At 45.7% G+C, this 13884-nt stretch overlaps 1 protein-coding gene across 1 annotated transcript in view; it reads left to right on the top strand.

The window, feature by feature from the left end:
* The window catches only part of LOC121280943 (SH2 domain-containing protein 3C-like), a 156069-nt gene that overhangs the window by 49806 nt on the left and 92379 nt on the right, over nt 1-13884 (top strand). The window contains exon 4 of the mRNA XM_041193410.1: nt 8756-9446. Within this exon, the coding sequence (XP_041049344.1) occupies nt 8756-9446 (691 nt within the window). The remainder of the gene's footprint in view (nt 1-8755; nt 9447-13884) is intronic.

Below are 13884 nucleotides of genomic sequence, written 5' to 3'. Positions count from 1 at the left end.
TGCGCGCCTGCCAACTGAAATATCGTGCCCTGTTTTACGCCCAATCAGGTCAGCCGCTGGATGTAAAACTCTGCCTATTATACATTATACCTACACCGTGCTATACAATATACTGGAATGTTATACCCAGTAACACAAGTGTGTTATTATAATAACCTACTGACTGCAATATCCAATATGTACAGGAGCATTATATACCCTCCAGAAGCAAAGTTTATTATGTAATAATGTGCAAGAGTGTTAAATGCTTAGCAACATACTGTGTATCAAATATTAATAGTAAACTCCTTTCAATTCATTGTTTTTTTAATTGAAATTTGGTTAGTTCACTTTCTAGCAGTAAACCCCATTTTATTTTGCTGGTTATGTTGCTTAATTCAAACTGATGAATAAAAAAAAACGAAAATCTTGCATATATATAAAACACCTTTCACAACCACAGGATGTCCCAGAGTACTTTACAACCGAGGAAGTACTTTTGAAGCATAGTCATCGTTATAATGTAGGAAACATGGCAATCAATTTGTGCACAGCAAGCTCCCATGCATAGTGATGTGACAATTTGACCAGGCAATCTGTTTCTTTTTTAAAGTATTTTAGATGTTGATTGAAGGATAGATACTAACTGGGACACCAGGGATAAGCCCTCTACTTATCTTTGAAATAGCATCTTGGAATCTTTTACGTTTACCTAACAGGGAAGGCAGGACCTCAGTTGAATGTCTCATTCAAAACTTGGCACCTCCAGTGGAGCAGCACTCCCTCCGTACTGCACTGGAGTGTCAAGCTAGATGTTGGTGCAGGATTTGATAACCCTAACCCTCTGACTTAGCGGCAAGAGGGTTACCAACTGAGCCTCAGCTGACACAACAATGTGCTTATTTATAATTCAATTTATTTAGTGAGAATTATGATTTTAAATTATCAGACCATAATATGCTGAAGTGCTAAAATAAGCAACACACCTACCACGCATCCAAATTATTTAGTATAAAAAACCAGTATAATATACACATTCTGCTCAAAATGTGTTGTAATTTCTACAAAGCAATGTTATTTGTCACAAATATACAAAGTCAGCTCATTTGGGTGAAGGTTTGTTTTCTAATAATTCCAAGAGTGTTACACTGGGTCTGATAATGAGGAAAAACCTTTATAAGCAGTGAGTGATTTAGGATATGGAGCGCACTGCCTGAGAGTTCTTTCATGGGATGCAGGTGTTGTTGGCTAGGCCAGCATTTATTGCCCATCCCTAATTGCCCTGGAGGAGGTGGTGGTGAGCTGCCTTCTTGAACCGCTGCAGTCCATTTGGTGTAGTACACCCACAGTGCTGATAGGGAGGGAGTTCCAAGATTTGGACCCAGTGACAGTGAAGGGTCAGCAATATAGTCCCAAGTCAGGATGGTGTGTGGCTTGGAGGGGAACTTGCAGGTGGTGGTGTTCCCATGTGTCTGTTGCCCTTGTCTTTCTAGATGGTAGTGGTTGTGGGTTTGGAAGGTGCTGTCAAAGGAGCCTTGGTGAGTTTCTGCAGTGCATCTTGTAGATGGTACATACACTGCAGCCACTGTGTGTCGGGGGTTGGGGGACTGAATATTTGTGGAAGGTGTGCCAATCAAGTGGGCTGCTTTTGCCTGGCTGGTGTCAAGTTTCTTGAGTGTTGTTGGAGCTGCACATAGCCAAACAAATGGAGGGTATTCCAGCACACGGCTGACTCGTGCCTTGTAGATATTTGGGGAGTAAGGTGAGTTACTCCCCACAGGGTTCCGAGCCTCTGACCTGCTCTTGTAGCCACAGTATTTAAATGGCTGGTCCAGTTCAGTTTCTGGTCAATGGTAATCCCCAGGATCAGCGTGGTAGAGACAGCTTCAATCGTAGCATTCAAAAGTGAATTGAACAATTATCAGTAGAGAAAAAATTGCAGGGCAATGGGGAAAAGGTGGGGGAGTTGTGACTAACTGAGTGGCTCTTTCAGAGAGCTAGCATGGACACAACAGGCCAAATGGCCATGTCTGTAGTCTGTATAGTTTGTGACTACACTTCCAAAGTCTTAATTGGCCACAAAGGGCTTTGAGACATCTCAAGGGCATCAAAGTTGCTATTTAAATGCAGCTGTATCTTTTTAACCCATTACAGGAAGATATGCAACAACATCCAGGGGTAATTTGCCAGCAATTCTTCCTTCCCTTGGTGGGTTTAAGTATTCTCTTCCCCTTGTGTCTACAGATGTTTGACTGCTGCTCACGGGGGACCCTGTCAGGGTTAATGAGAACTGGCTGGGAAAACTCTAACCTTGTCACTGAATCCTTACAAAAAAATGTACATTTCCATGCAGCCTTACAACTTTAACCTCAAAGCCACTGAGAAGCCCATAATTAGAAGCAAGCATAACATCATTCCCAAACTACATCATTTCCATTAAACAGGGGTCCCATAGACTGACTGTTATTTTAAGATGTCATTAAGTCACTGGATAGACCATTAAACTGCACCAGGCATCTCATAATCAACCACACATGCTTGTTCGGAATGCGATCCAGAAATAACTGAGAGCATTTGAATTCTCCTGACTCCCTAACGACTGAACTCCCAAACCCTGGGAACTGCTCAACTTTCTCTTCTCCCCCTCAGCCATAGATGGTCCTCACTGGCTAATTAATAAATCCCCTGACCCCCCCCCCCCCACCCCCCCCACCCAGCCTCTACTGGAGTGTCAGAATTTCAAATACACAGAGGATATCACAGCTGCCGATAAAACCCAAATGTTTCTTTTTTTGGAAATTTCACGAGTGAATGAAATTTCTCAAGCGATTTGAGGTTAGCGGGGAGCACCATAATTGGCCTTGGAGGGGCAAAATTCAGCCTCAGGGCCCCTCCTCCTGATGGAAATTTTTACATTTTATTTGCTCATGAGATCTGTGCATCACTGGCTAGGCCAGCATTTATTGCCCATCCCTAATTGCCCTTGTTCAGAGGGCATTTAAGAGTCAGCCACATTGCTGTGGGTCTGGAGTCACATGTAGGCCCAGACCAGGTATGAACGGCAGATTTCCTTCCTTAAAGGACATTTAGTGAACCAGATGGGTTATTACAACAAACAACAATGGTTTCACGGTTATCATCAGCTGTGGTGGGATACACACCCGGGTCCTCAGAGCTTTACCCTGGGTCTCTGAAACACTAGGCCACCACCACCACCCCCCCTAGTGATCCAGTGACACCCTGCTGGACAGGACGGGAGGGAACAGTACTGCCTTCCACAGTTGAACAGCTGGCTGACCTTGCTGTTCAGGCAAAGAATCATCGGGTGGGAGAGGTGTTGAAAACCAGCGAAAGCCCGCAGAACCCTTACCCCAGCGCACGCTGTTGGCTTTTAAATTGCGCTTGCAAACAGTGGTTAGCGGCTGGTGCTGGGGAACCTGCCTCGCAATGCGAACAGACTTGAGTTCTTTAGCACTGGCGCTCCGGCACCTTACAGAACTACCTCCATCTGGAGAGGCTGCAGAACCCGGAAAGGCCAAATATAACAGGGTCCCTTCGGTTTGGGCTTTTTCTTTTTATAACATTAAAGTTAGGTGGGGAGATATGGTTAAACGATGAGATGCAACCTCCACTCTCCCTCCGCAGATTGTTAAAGGTCACGGTTTCTGGGCTTTGTGTTCTGCTGTTACTGGGCAAAAGGGTGATAGCCTCAGTTTGATATTGTTTTAAAATTCTATTTATTTATCATTCTGAGGGGTCCAGACCCACTGGGGCTGGGTTGCTACAGATCCTGGGAGGGTCTCAGTTAGGATAAAACCACAGCTCGGACAAAGGCAGACCTGGAGAGGCCGTTCAACAGGCAGAGAGTTAAAGGGACAGCTCTGCCTGAAATGAGTCTCATGAATGAGAAAGCCACTCGTTCATTCAAAACCCTCCCCAATTTTTATTTTGAAACCAACTCTCTTTAAAACACAAGTTCCTTCATTGACGTTATGTATTGCTCTGGATTTTGCTTGGGGCAGGAGAGGTGGGGGTTGGAGGGGATGGTGGGGTGGGGGTGGGGGTGGGGGGGGGATGGTGGGGGAACTGTCAGTGTTAGCAGTCATTATCCCTCTGAAACTGAGGGTAACTTCAAGATGTCAGGCATGTGCAGGTTAGCGTGGAACTCATTAGCTGCGGTCTGTCACTCAGGGTGACAGTATCGCCCTGACACAGGCTATGTCCTGGTTCCCTCTCAGAGCCAGCAACCACTGAAATCGGTGAGAATTTCAACTTTGCTGCCCTCACATCCCCATTCGAAACCCTTTAAAAAAGTTACACCTTGTTCAGTCAGGCGTAACTTAGATTTTAAGGGGGATGTAATTAATAAACTTTGATGAACAACAGAATTGGCCCTGAAAAAATATTTTCATAATCAAGGAGTACCTTTAAATGATTAATTGGTAGATGTTGCAAATGCTTTTTTATAGTAATTTTAAAAATAAGGCTTTCAACACTATTTCAGCTCCCACCCATGTCCCGTAACCCATGTGCATATCCCGACCTTTAATTTGTTCAGTGTTAAAGTTTTCGAAAATTATTTCATGTTAGTGCTTTTAGTTTCCTGGGTTGGGGTGGGAGGGTTCTGTAAAAAGCCTTTAATGTGATTGGCTGCTTGGACAGCCCTGATGCCAGCTCTATGCTAGAAATCCCCTGTAAAGAACGGTGGAATCAGCTGCCTTTGGAAAGATCACTTGGATATATCATCAGGAAAATGCGGCAAGGTTGGACTGACTTTGTTCTAAGGTATGAGACCTCGCTGGAGGGGGTGACTGAAGGAAGATTAGAGAGGTGTAGCCCAGGAGGGAGAAAGAGAAATGATGTCAGACAACCTGAAACCGAAAATGGGAGGCTCCTAAAAGGCAACTGATGAGGAAAGCGCAAGACATGAGGTGTAGAGAAATGAGGAGAGAACCTGCCCTTCGGCAGACCACTACTCCAACCAGTTGCAGTACCATTGCACAACTGTAGAGGCGACACTCTCACCAGGGATGGAGCTTCTTCACTGACCACAAACTCTAGGCCATTATCACCTTCAGCGATAATGTAAGGGGGTGTTATTGGATCATCCGCCTATTATACGCCTATCCAAATTTCCAGTCCCTCTGACTTCAATGGAACTATAAATTCGGAGAGTTGTGGGGTGAGCAGATGGTCCGATACCGCCTGTTTTAACGCCTAATGTCAAAATGAAGCCTCACCCATGTCTTTCCAGCAAAGATCGCAGAGAGCAGGAAATAGCGAGACCTTGCGTGGTTTTATAGCCTTCGCAGTGCTGAGGTGTTAAAGAGAATTATAACACCCTCATCGCCACCCTGGCTCAGATCAGCATTAAAGTTCAGATATCACGATCAGGATGTCAGGTGCGGTTCCTCACCACTTCTTGCAGATGAGTTGTCAAAGATGCTCAAAGCCATTGAAAGAAAGGTAACCTGTCGACTTTCTGTATGAAGCGCTATCTTGGACAAAAATATATCTTGTGGATCCTATTTCTCTTCCAATTATTTCAAAACCAAAAATATATGATTTTTTAAGGTAGCGCTGCTTCATTTTCTGGGTACTGCTCCTGAGGGGACGCACGGGTTGATATTTCTGTTCCAGATGGTTAGCTCACCTATAAATCCCCAAGAGACAGAGCAGGTAAGCTAAGCTGCTCTAGGGGTGGTTGGCTGGGCAGAATGAAATGCCATTGTCATTCTCTGACTAGCCACAAGGAGGCTCAGGAGAGTCAAAAAACATATAACAATAAAACATTTTTAAAAATATGCAGCAGCTGTTTCAGCATCTGGAACGAGATTAAAGAGAAGGCCTTTCATCTGTAACTTAAATGTGAACCACGTTTCCCTCTTCTGTCTGTTAACAGGCCTTTACCACTAATAAAAACTGAAAAGTGCAGTAAGATATCGTTAGAAGATTAGCAAGAGATTTCTTATGACTAGTTTTGTTCCTGTGTTTGGTTTTATTATCTGAGGCTCCTGCTGCTGTGGAGCTCTTGCCTGCTGACACCGGTTTTGTTTCTGGCTTCCTCCGCTCCCCTCCCCCTCCAATGGCAACTCTTCCTGGGATGGAACTGTGAGGGTGGGAAAGAGCTGAACCTCAGCAACTCATTTAAACCGAACTGAATCACCCCCATCCCCGAACAGTTCATCATATCTGAGCTCAGGCACTCACAGGACAAACAAGAAAGCTCCCTCCAAGGTTCTATATTCTTATACTAAATTTATTGGGGATGTGGGCTACACTGACAAGGCAGCATTTATTACCCATCCCTAGGAATCCCGAGGACCTAAGAGTGCATCACACTGTGTCAGACTGGAGTCATGGGCAGCACAGACTGGTTAGCAGACACTCTTTCCGAAGAACATCAGTAAACCAAGTAGGGTTTTTACAACGCCCCAGAAGCTTTCATAGTCTTCTGATGTTCGGCCACAAGTGGCCGGATATTTATTGAAATCATACCTTACCATGGCGAACTCGCAACTACTGCTTGCTTGTACAGTACCATTAACACTAGGCCACAATACTCCAAATGTGTACAGGGTTCCTTGTGCTGTGTTTGCTTCCGATATCACTTAGGCTGCTTATGTTCAGGGATATCTTACATTCCTATAGGTAGATGTTTGATAGACAAGGGAGTCAAGGGTTTTATGCGGGGGTGGGGTGCAGACAGGAATGGAGTTGAGATCATAACTAGATCAGCCATGATCTTATCGAATGGTGGAGCAGACTCGAGGGGGCTGAATGGCCTAATCCTGCTCCTAATTCCCATGTTCCTATATTGAATCTGCTAGCCGAAAATTCCTAAAGGCAATAAACGCTTAGGAAGATGTTCCATTGTTTACCTTTCAGCCCACAGTTTTCCCCACTTTTTCCTATGGTATAACAATAACTACACTTTGAAAGTACTTGACTGGCTGCAAAGCGCTTTGAGACCATCCAGAGAAAGTGAAAGGTGCTATATAAATGCAAATCTTTCTGGTGTTCTGCGTTAAGGGACTGAAGTCTCACACAATAGGAGCTGAAGATGTTCCCCATAGTGCCATGGGGAATCCTGGAGATAAGTCACCAGTGAACATCTTGACGCATGTTAAGCAGGAATTGAGGAAGAACATTCAACCATTCTGGTGGACCACGTGCTTTAGAGGAGCAGTGCCTACCTGGAGAGCTTTGGAGAGAGTTTTTCTCATTTGTGGGGGGAATATATGACCCGTCAATGGCATCCCAGTAAAATACCAAGTTCAGGCATGACTTGCTGATGAAGCCACTGACCTTCAAGCTTTGTCCCATTGCCTCAAGGTGGTGATGCCCATAGCTCTTTGCCCTCAATCCTAATTTAGGCTGAACAAAAACCGAAACATTAAAGAGACACCAACTTCAAATGAGATTGGCGATAGGAAGAAATACATGTCCCCTCCCTTCACCAACCCCCCACCCTCCTACCCCCCCCTCTCCCTACCCCCCTCCCCACCCTGCCCCACTGTCCCACCAACCCCAGTTGAATAGTGGGCACAGCATCGACTTTTTATTTTAACAAAATTGTTCTTTTGATGAGGATCTGGTTGGGAAGGACAGGTACAGACTCAGCGGATCAAACGTGTCATGGGTCATGATGGTTCCTCTAGCTGCTGAAATGGGACATGGAGAATGTTGGTTGCAGAGGGCAAGCAGACCAAGGTTTAATAATGTAAGTCCGATATGGATGGGTATTATAGAGTAATCCAAAAGCAAAATACTGTGAATCTGAAATCAAAACAGAAAATGTTGGAAATACTCAACAACCCTGGCAGAATCAGTGGAGAGATAGAAAAACAGAGTAAATATTACTGTGCTGAGGAATCTGAAACTTTAACTCTGTTTGTCTCTCCACAGATGCTGCCAGACCAACTGAGTACTTCCAGCATTTTCTGCTTTGATTTGGTTGACTTGTCTTTGGAGATCAGGAAGTATTTACATCAGTTAGAATTACATTGAACATACAGCGTGAAAACTTAGCATTTGGCCAGCTGATCTGTGCCAGTGTTCATGTTCCACACAAACCTCCTCCCACCACACTTCACCTCAGCCTATTAAAATAGCCTGCCATTCCTTATATACCCTCTTATATACTTATCCAGCTTCCCCTTAAATGCATCTCTGATGTTTGTTTCAAATACTCCATGTGGCAGTGAATGCCACATTCTAACCATTCTGGGTTTTTTTTTTAAGTCAAATATCCAATGTTAAACATGGTGGGGGGCATAGTTCATGATACTGAAAAGAAATAAAGAGAGAGCTTGCGTCTATATCGCATCTTTTACAACCTCGGGACACCCCACAGCACTTTACAGCCAATGAAGTACTTCTGAAGCATAGTTACTACTGTAAATGTAGGCAATTCACACACAAGCTCCCCCAAACAGCAATGAAACAAACAGCAATAAAAGCAAAAAACTGCGGATGCTGGAAATCCAAAACAAAAACAGAACTACCTGGAAAAACTCAGCAGGTCTGGCAGCATCGGCAGAGAGGAAGACAGAGATAACGTTTCGAGTCCGTCTGACTCTTCAGCAGTTCTGATGAAGAGTCATATGGACTCGAAACGTTAACTCTGTACTTATTTTAGGCGTTGCTTGAATATTGGCCAGGACATCCTGTACATAGTCTGTGGAAGGAGCAGGATTGATAGGCCAAGTGGTTGCCTCTTGTTCTATATTTTCATCCTTTTTTAATTAGGCACCCTCTATTTGTTTTGTTTCAGAGTTCTTTAAGTTTAAGGGTTTCGGCAGTTTAACCAACATCCCACGCAACCTGTCATTACGACGATCTTCAAGCAGTTCAATTGATGACAAGAAGAAACGGTTGAAAGAGAACCACCTGGGCCTCCAGATTCACCCAGAGATAGGACAGGAAACAGTAGACGATTTGGAAACTATACCACGGAGTCCTAGCTATGCCCACTCAAGCGAAATGTACACCTACATTGGCACAATGCCACGCCGAAACTCTAACAGGGTGCAGAAACCAGTCAAAACTACCAGTACTTCAGATGGACAGGCTGCAGGAAGGAGTAGGCTGGGACCTCTGCCACCATTGCCAAACAGCGACCAAAATGAGCCACCAGAAAAGGTACCTGCCCTGGGCGAGTCAGACAAGGAAGCCAAACCAGCTCAGGGATGTCCAAGTCCCAGTTGTTCAAAGCCATTGTTCTCGGATTCCAAACCAGCAATGTCAAACTCCACCAACTCCTCACCCAAATCAACTACTCTTCAAAATATGAGTGATGAGTCCAAGCCAGTTGAACCAGGACTCATGGATTTCCCAAGAAAGTTAAGCGAGCCAGGAAATGGAGATGGTCAGACCAAAGCACTTTCTGCTAAAGACGAGGCTGGACAGCTTAATCCAACGTCATCAGAAACTGTTGATAACAAGAGTGAGCTGGTCAATGACAGGTATGATCATCAAGTTAATTTCTGGTCTTTCTCCATTTGTACCATTTTGCACAATTAATCTCAAATGCCAAGAAAATTGCACTTTAACCATTTAAAATTTCTTTGGTAAAACCCAACAGTTGATTTGTTCCCTTTGTGTTGTGCATCACATAATCATTGTGAAGAAGAGTTAAACTGAATCAGCATCTGATAAAAGGGAGGCCTACCTAAAGCTGCTGAGGCCTATGTTCTGGAGTAAAATATCATCTTAACTATGTTTAATTTCTGCCCTTAATTTGACATATTAGTCATCAAATGGCACCTTTTTACACTATTTTAATACTTTGTAGATCTTAAACTTCAATTATTCTGGATTCCTTGTAAGATAGAACATGAGGAATTATAGAGTGAGGAAAGACCTTTCAAGTCGATCAAACCTATTCCTTCTAAAGATCAGATCAATCTACCACATTTCATATCCCGATAAGTGAAGTCATCAAGCAAGTGTACAGTATATTCACCCATCTCTCCTACTAGTCAACTCTGGCCTGCTGACCCCAATAAAGCAAAAAGAAAGATTTGCATTTATATAGCACCTTGCACAACCACAGGACATCCCAAAGTACTTTACAGCCAATGAAGTTTCTGAAGTGTAATCGCTATTGTTATGTAGGAAACATGGCTGCCAATTTACACACTGCAAGCTCCCACAAGCAGCAACATGATAATGACCAGATGATCTGTCTTTGTGATGTTGATTGAGGGATAAATATTGGTCATGACATTGGGGGATAACTTTCCTACTCTTACTTTAGTGGCCTACTCCTGCTTCTAATTTGTATTTTCGTAGTGCCATCATTAACATCCCCTGAGAGTGCAGACAAGGCCTCAGTTTAAAATCACATCCAAACGACAACATCGCTGATAGTGCAGCACTCCCTCAGTACAAACAACACCGCTGATAGCGCAGCACTCCCTCAGTACAAACAACACCGCTGATAGTGCAGCACTCCCTCAGTACTGCAATGGAGTGTCAGCCTTGATTGTTATACTCAAACCCTGGAGCAGGACTTGAACTCAAAACATTCTAACACCCAGCCAAGAGTGCTACCCACTGAGCCGTGGATGACCCACTGTACCCAAACAGCGCAGGAACCATCATGCTTTGTGGACTATTTCATCACCTCAATCTGTAGCTGTCACACTCAATCCCCTTCTCACCAGATATTTATTCAGTTCCTTTGTGAAAAAGTTCAGCAACACAACTGTTCTCACTGATGCTTCTCATTCACATATCCATCATCCTGTGGTACAGTCAATCCAGGATCATTTTAATAGAATCCAGTAATTGAGGATAGATTTGTTTAATGGAGCCCCTCCTAAATCCGATTCATGTGTTATTGAGAGGCACTGACCATTTATTAACTGGTATATCCTCACCTTTTTGAGCCAATCAGAAGTTAACGGCTGTCCAGATACGGGAATCTGTCTCACTTGCAGTTTGATTAACCAGTGCTTTTCCTGGTGACATAGGGATCTGTCCACAAAGTAAAGCTCCATGTTGCAAAGAATGTATTAAATTACATTCACGGAAGAGTGTGGCAGAAAGGAGCAGATAGAATCTATAGCCAGGGGGCAAAAGGAGCCCAAGACTCTTAGGATTTTTAAAATTATTTATTCATTCATGGGATGTGGGCATCACTGGCAAGGCCAGCATTTGTTGCCCATCCCTAATTGCCCTTGAACTGAGTGGCTTACTGGGCCATTTCAGAGGGCAGTTAAGAGTCAACCACATTTCTGTGGATCTGGAATCACATGTAGACCAGACTGGGTAAGGACAGCAGATTTCCTTCCCTAAAGGACCAGATGGGTTTTTACACCAATTAATGCTAGTTTCATGGTCACCGTTACTGAGACTAGCTTTACACTCTGGATTTTTTTATTAATTGAATTTAAGATCCACAAGCTGCTGTGGCAGGAAGTGAACCAGTGTCCACAAAGGAATTTTCCTGGATCGCCAGTCCAGTGACTGGTCATCATGCAAGCCTTTGTTAGAAGGGGGATGGGCTATACTATTATACTCCATCCCCCTTGTTACAACTGTATGGGACACTGGTGAGACTACACACCTGGAATACCTGGAATGCTGTGTACAGTTCTGGTCTCCTTATTTAAGGAGCGAACTACTTCAGCAATACTTCAATACTTCGTAATCTGGAGCTTAGTAAACAAAATTAGATCAAATGGGATTGGGGTTAATTTACTGAGATTGAGAATTGGTTAACGGACAGAAAACAGAGAGTAGGAATAAATGGTCGATTCTCAGGATGGCGAGCTGTTACTAGTGGGGTACCACAAGGATCAGTACTGAGGCCACAGACGTTCACAATCTATAAAAATGATCTGGATGTGGGGATCCAATGTAGTATTTCCAAATTTGCTGATGACACAAAACTAGGTGGGAATGTGAGTTCTGAGTAGGATGCAAGGAGGCTGCAAGGACAGGCTAAGCGACTGGGCAAGAACATGGCAGATAGAGTACGGGGCAGAATCTCCCCGTTGATGTGTGGGGATGGGCTCCGCACGCGGACACGTAAGATGAGGCACGGTGACGATGGGCGAGTGTCTCGATGTCACGGCACTCCACTGCGATATTTCGGTGGGCGGGCACGCGATGATCCCCAATGTGCGCCCGCCATTAATTAACAAGCCACTGAAGGCCCTCGAGGCACCAATTGACAGTGATTTTTCGGGGTCCGTGCGATCTTCAGGTCATCGCACGGGCGCAACGGGCAGGCAGGTAGGACACATTTGTGTAAACCTCATCCATGGGCGGGTCAAGAGGGGTCAGTGGGGTCGCAAATGTGCTCAGTCAGATATTTAAGTTGGAAAGTTACTGATACTTGCCTGCGTGAGCAGAAATACTTCGAAACGCACACTTGGACAGGACTCGCAACCTTCAGGTCAGCACTCCACAGTGAAGATCCTTTTTGGAGCCTGCAGGTTTCAGGAAGCCTTCCCTTACCCTGGGAATGGAAGTTGTGCTCTCCACTGGAGGCACCTCCTCTGAGGAGGAAGGGAGGGCCAGAAGGGGGAGGAGGCCAGGAGTGCACATTCAGCCTCCAGGGGAGCCACTTTTGGGAGGACAGGCACAGGTACAAGGGGCGCAGGGCCAACAGGAAGTCCATGGCAGAAGGGGCTGCATAAGATGCCCCTATCCTGCTGCCAGGGTATACAGGCAGCGAAGTAGCTACTTCAATATGTCAGAGGTGCAGTGCCGAAGGAGGGTCCGTCTCTCAAGGGAGTCAGTCAACTATATCTGTCAGCTGATTGGGCCTGAGATCTCCTCTAACTGTGTGGGTGGACACCCCATGCCAGTGGCTCTGAAGGTCACAGCCGCCCTCAACTTCTTTGCCTCTGCCTCCTTCCAGGGGCTGGTGGGTAATCTTTGTGGCATCTCCCAATCAGCTGTCCAAACTTGTGTCAAGTAGGTGACGCACTCTGTTCCAGCGTGCATTGGCCTTCATCCACTTCCCCTGGGACCAGGCCGGCCAGACACAGCGAGCCAGAGGCTTTGCAGCGATTGCTGGCATCCCCTGCATCCAGGGTGCAATAGACTGGACACATGTGGCCATCAAGGCACCAGGAGGTGAGCCCGGTGTCTTTGTCCACAGGAAGGGCTTCCACTCCATGAACGTGCAGATAGTGTGTGATCACAGGATGCTGATTCTACAAGTCTGTACAAGGTACCCAGGCATCTCCCACAACGCCTACAATCTCAGACACTCCCAGGTGCCGGGGCTCTTCAGTGCTCCAGCCCGGCTGGATGGATGGCTGCTGGGTGACAAGGGCTATCCCTTCAGAAGGTGGCTCATGACCCCTCTCCGACATCCAAGAACAGAAGCTGAGCAGCGGTACAATAGGAGCCAGGGCACCACAAGGGCTGTGGTGGAGGGAACCATCAGCCTTCTCAAGAAGCGCTTCTGATGCCTGGACTGTTCAGATGGTGCACTCCAGTACCCCCCAGATCGAGTGTCACTGATAGTGGTTGCAGGCTGCGCTCTTCACAATCTTGCACTGGAAAGGGGCGACGCTGTGGATGAAGAAGATGTAGAGGCAGTGGCTGCAGCTACACCCCAGCCAGACTGGGACATTGCAGGGCTCCAGTGCCTCCTCACCCCGCAACTGCCATACACTCACACAAAGATTCCAGGCCCGTCCCCCCAGCCCTCCTTGGCCAAATGCTGCCTACATCACATTAGGCACCACATGGTCTAACCTTGCAAAGCAATGTGGTGCAGGTGGAACACAAAGGGCAGCAGATGGATCGGTGCCAATGCCACCTAGAAGCTCCCCTCCCAGCGTGTCAGCACCCTGACTTTGACGTGCTTCGCAGTTCCAGCTCTGCGCCTAGGTGCAGCTCCTCCAGGCTGCCCCCAAAACAGTCATGTGGGTGTCA

Source organism: Carcharodon carcharias, chromosome 8 (genome assembly GCF_017639515.1).
Source record: "Carcharodon carcharias isolate sCarCar2 chromosome 8, sCarCar2.pri, whole genome shotgun sequence".
Lineage (NCBI taxonomy): Eukaryota > Metazoa > Chordata > Chondrichthyes > Lamniformes > Lamnidae > Carcharodon > Carcharodon carcharias.
This window is presented reverse-complemented; position numbering and strand designations above follow the sequence as displayed.